Source organism: Sphaerodactylus townsendi, linkage group LG11 (genome assembly GCF_021028975.2).
Source record: "Sphaerodactylus townsendi isolate TG3544 linkage group LG11, MPM_Stown_v2.3, whole genome shotgun sequence".
NCBI lineage: Eukaryota > Metazoa > Chordata > Lepidosauria > Squamata > Sphaerodactylidae > Sphaerodactylus > Sphaerodactylus townsendi.
The window spans coordinates 62,606,692-62,611,400 of NC_059435.1; the positions used below are offsets into that span (position 1 = coordinate 62,606,692).

The 4,709-nt window shown below is 58.4% G+C and overlaps 1 protein-coding gene across 2 annotated transcripts; it reads right to left on the minus strand.

Moving 5' to 3' along the window:
* Positions 1-1,475: 1,475 nt before the first annotated feature.
* FZD8 (frizzled class receptor 8) lies at positions 1,476-4,433 on the minus strand. Of its 2 annotated transcripts, XM_048511603.1 has the most exons (2): positions 4,184-4,433; positions 1,476-4,135 (listed from the first exon to the last, which is right to left on the minus strand). In XM_048511603.1, the coding sequence occupies exons 1-2, from the start codon at positions 4,292-4,294 to the stop codon at positions 2,159-2,161; spliced, it is 2,088 nt and encodes a 695-aa protein (XP_048367560.1). In that variant the 5' UTR covers positions 4,295-4,433; the 3' UTR covers positions 1,476-2,158. The 2 variants fall into 2 exon arrangements, with proteins under 2 accessions (XP_048367560.1, XP_048367559.1); XM_048511602.1 differs by having other exon boundaries at positions 1,476-4,433.
* Between the last annotated feature and the right edge of the window lie 276 nt (positions 4,434-4,709).

A 4,709-nucleotide genomic window follows, 5' to 3' on the forward strand; every position in this document is an offset into this window, starting at 1 on the left:
TCCACAAAGAGAAATGCTTTAAATTGGGGCAATTGTGAGTAGACCACCTGTAGAGTATTCATGGGCCTTTTTTGTCCCCCACACTATAATACTCTAACCTTGGGCCTTACTGCCTGCAGTCTGGCTAACAATGCCGGGAAAATCTGTTTAAAAGACTGGTCTCCCCTTTTCCTCTGGTGTTCACTAACTGTTACAAGTCTCCCCCTCTCTCTTTTTTTTAAAAAAAGCCTCACATTCTTTTAATTGAAGAACTTTGAGGCTCCACGGTGGCCAATTGGTTTGTAACAAGAGAAACTGGGCAAGATGAGGAGCTTTTTTTTTTTTGAAAAAAATTTCTACACAGACTATACACATTTAGAGAAGAGAAAAGATCAAAGTTTTCCCCAATCTCAAAGGGAACCGAGATCCCTACAGATTAACCCTATTCATTTAGTTCCCTTTAAAAAAGGAAAGATGTGCTGAGCCCATTGGGGTAGACAGGTAAAAAGTTCAATCCTTTTCCGAAAACATTTCTGTTAATTCTGCAGCCGCCTTCTCCAAATCAATTAGCTTTAGCCTTGACAGGACAATCTCTCCCCAGAAGGGAGATATTTGAAGTATGAAAGGTTAACATCACACTATCCTGAAATCCATTTTTTTTAAAGAACTCCCTGTCGACTCTCGCTTTCCTATTGTAAAACAACTTAACTTTCCTGCCTGCTCGAGCAGCAGGTGCTTACCAAAACAAGCATAGACAACCCACGGGAAACGTAGCTGCATTCCTAAAGCAACATTCATTTGGCAGAATGCATAATAACGCTTGTGGGAGATTAATGCTCAATCTTTTGTTTGTCTTGCTTGTTACCTGGCAGTGACCTGAAGACAAACTATGGTACCAAATCAAGGCACTGGAGCGCTTGCTCCAAGCAAGTCCCACTCAAGTGTATGCATTTTCTGGATCATACCCTTGAAATGGTGACCCTCCTGCTCCCCCCTTTTAAAACATCTGATACCTACAGCAACCTTTCTGAATTCTGGGATTGAAGAAGTGGAGCTTCACACCTCTTAAAATCTCAGCCCAAGGCTGAGCTCACCACCACCCATCACTCATGCATTTCTCAAGGATTTTACATGGATCCGCTCTGAGCAGCTTCTTGGATTGCTAGTGACAAACAGCTTCACGGTGCAACTCGAAACAGTGCTGTCCCTCTAGCTCCAACTGATTTGGAAAGCGGGAACTTTTAAAAAGATGACACTGTCAGTCTGTTCCCCCTCCCCAGTCCGTGCAGCTCTTTCTAGCCTCCAAAGCTGGCCTCTCATCTCACTTGCCACGATACTGCAGTCCAGATGGGACGGCGCATTTCAACGTGTCAATTCTAGTCTCTCATCTAGTTTCCATGGCTTTGCAGCTGAGCCCTGAGACTGCGCTTAAAATTTCAGGAACCAAGTAACAGAACAAGCAAAGCAGCAAGAGGGGTCGGCGCCCCTTTCAAAAATAAGCATTTATCATTATTTTATTGACAAAATAAAATATTCAAATATTTGCTCTCGGGAGAGAGGGGGTTTGTGCATGTGATGGGAGGGGGGGTAAGCCTCTAAACTTTTTTTTTTTACAAAAAAATGTACAGACTGTAAAGCATTTGGATATGTACATATTTTACAGTTTTTGTACAAGGTACCAAATAATTATATAAATACATCCTTTAATGCAAGAAACCCGTATTTATTTGGGGTATATAATTAAGACATAGGTTTTGATTGTGTTTAAGGCATCTGCCAGTTTTTGCAAAAATTTAAAAACTCTACCCCACCCCCTGGAGTCCTCTCAGTCAGCTGATCCTGAAGAAAGGGGAAAGAGCACGCAGAGAAGCCCCAGTTCAGAATGGGGGTGGGCGTGCGCACGTGCACACAGGGGAGAGGGTGTCTCCAGCCAGTCCAAAGAAAGGCTGAGAAAGTTCTCATCAGGAAAGATTTCCAACTCCCTCTACACAGTAAACTGGTGCCTCGAAGAATGCGGCTGTCCCTGCACACAGCCCCAAAAGGCTAGGAGCTGGCATTTGGGGCCTCCAGCAGCCCCTTTGTTCTGCACACGAGGAGGCCATTAGGAAGTTCATTAGTGAAGGGGGAGGGGCAGTCCAGTTAGCTGCATCCCTTCCCCTTGCCCTCATGCCTTCCCTCTTTACACCTGGGACAACGGCATCTGTTTGGGGTAGGAAACAGAGCTGGCAGTGCCCGACCTCCACGTTAAGCCCGTGCTGACGTCACTGTACATGGAACCCCCTCCGCCGCCCAGTCCCCCCATGGTGGCTGCGGTCACCATGCCCCCTCCTCCTCCTCCCGCAACGGCCCCCAGGCTCCCGGCCGCAGCAGCTGCAGTCTCTTTGCTGGCCCAGCAGCAGCGGGTGCAGAGGGCCTTCCAGGACTCGAGAGTCTTCCCTGACCAGACCCACACTCCAGAAGTGATGCCTACCACCAGGCACATGAAGTACTTGAGCATGAAGACCGCATAGTCCGGGCGGCGGGCCTGGTCGGGCTGCTGGTCCCGGAGGCAGGGGCAGTTGTGCGTGGCCTCCCAGCGGGGGCGGTTGTGCTGTTCGTAGAAGAGGCAAGCGACCACGCTGGCGGCGGGCACCGTGTAGAGCACCGTGAAAAGGCCCAGCCGGATCATGAGCTTCTCCAGCTTGTGCGTCTTGGTCGGGCCCCCTTGCTGCTTGATGACGCTCCGGATGCGGAACAGCGACACGAACCCAGCCAGCAGGAACATGGAGCCGATGGCCAAGTAGATGAGCAAGGGGGCGAGCACGAAGCCGCGCAAGTTCTCCAGGCTCTGGTTGCCCACGTAGCAGATGCCCGCCACGGGGTCCCCGTCCACAGAGCTGAGGGCCAGCACGGCGATGGATTTGACGCTGGGCAGCAGCCAGGCCGCGAGGTGGAAGTACTGCGCGTAGCCCGCGATCGCCTCGTTGCCCCACTTCATGCCAGCGGCCAGGAACCAAGTGAGGGACAGGATGACCCACCAGATGGAGCTGGCCATGCCAAAGAAGTACACCAACAGGAAGACCACAGTGCAGAGGGCGGGGCCTGTACTCTCATAGCGCACGTGTTCCGCCACTGCCAACTCGGGCTGCAGCTCAGCAGCACCCCCTGCAGCCCCACGCCCCCCAACGGCAGCCGCCGCCGCCCCTGCAGCGCCCCCTGCAGGGACTGCCGGCCCCGCTCCGGCCGCCGCCGCCCCGCCACTGCAGGCCACTTTTTCGTGGCCGGCCACCAGGCGCACCAAGTAGCCCAGCGAGACGAAGAGGTAGCAGGCAGCCAGGAAGATGATGGGCCGCTCCGGGTACTTGAAGCGCTCCATGTCGATGAGGAAGGTGGAGACGGTGGCAAAAGTGGAGATGAAGCACAAGATGGACCACAGGCCGATCCAGAAGGCGGTGAAGGCGCGCTCGTCCGGGCTGAAGTAGGGGTTGTGGCAGGGCAGGGCGCAGTTGGCGATCTGGCCCGTCTTGACCCGGTTGTAGAGCGGGTGGCGCTCGCTGGAGACCGAGACCATGGGCGCCCGGCACTGGCAGCCCGGCTCGCAGGGGGCCGGCGGGCGAGGCTTGCGGAGGGGCGGCTCGGCGGGCACCGGCGGGGCCACGGCGACGACGCCGGGGGTCTTGGGCGCGCCCCCGGCCCCGGGCTTGCGGTGGGGCGGCTTGGGCTGGGGGGGCGGCGGCGGGGGCGCGGCGGTGGTGAGCTCGGTGCGGTTGTAGTCCATGCAGAGCGTGTCCGGGCTGCCTTGCTCGGGCAGGCGGTCGCAGCGCATGCGGTCGGGCCAGGCGAAGCCGTACTGGCGCATGAGCGGCGCGCAGCCGGCCTTGGCCCGCTCGCACACGCTGCGGCAGGGCGGCAGCGGCTTCTTGTAGTCCTCCAGGCAGATGGGCGTGTACATGCTGCACAGGAAGAAGCGCAGGTCGGCCGAGCACTGGATCTCCACCAGCGGCCAGAACTGGTGCACCTCCAGGCCGGCCTCGTCCTGCGTGTCGTGGTTGAACTGGTTGGGCATGTGCGTGTAGTTGTAGCCGATGCCTTTGCACAGCGGCACCGTGATCTCCTGGCACGACAGCTCCTTGGCCGACGACGACGAGGAGGAAGAAGACGACGACGAGGAGGAGGAAGAGGACGCGGCGGCCGCCGCTGCTGCCGCTGCCGCTCCGGAGGAGGACGCCGAAGAGGAGGACGCCGCGGCCAGGGCCGAGCTGAAGCCCGGCAGAGGGGGCCCGGCGGGCAGCAGGAGCGGCAGGACGGCGACGGCCAACAGGTAACTCCGCTCCATGCTCGGCCAGGCTCGTCCGGACGGGCTCCGGCCGGCCCCGCGCGCCTCCTCCTCCTCCCCCGGCCGGACGATGCGGGACTGCGCCGCCGCTCCTGCTGGGGCCGCTGCCGCCCCCTCGCCCGGCCGCTCGGCCTGCCTGCCTGCCTGCCTCCCCGCGCCCAGGCCCCGGCGGGAGGGAGAAGCGGCGGCTCAGTGCGCGCCCATCCTCGGTCCGGCGCTCGGCTGCTCCCGGCGGCGGAGGAAGAAGAAGACGACGACGAAGGGGCCGCTCGGCGGTGGCTTCAACTTTCCCGGCGGCCGTGCGCCCTGCGGGGTCCCGGAGGCTGGCGGGGGGCGCTCCACGGTGCCCGGGGCGGCGGGGACCGGCGGGCGGCGCGCTGCTGGGGCTGCTGCCGACCCGCGAGGTCTGGAGCTG

Bases quoted from the DNA above. Each gene is read 5' to 3' on its own strand.
- FZD8 (XM_048511602.1), bottom strand. From the start codon at position 4,294: ATGGAGCGGAGTTACCTGTTGGCCGTCGCCGTCCTGCCGCTCCTGCTG.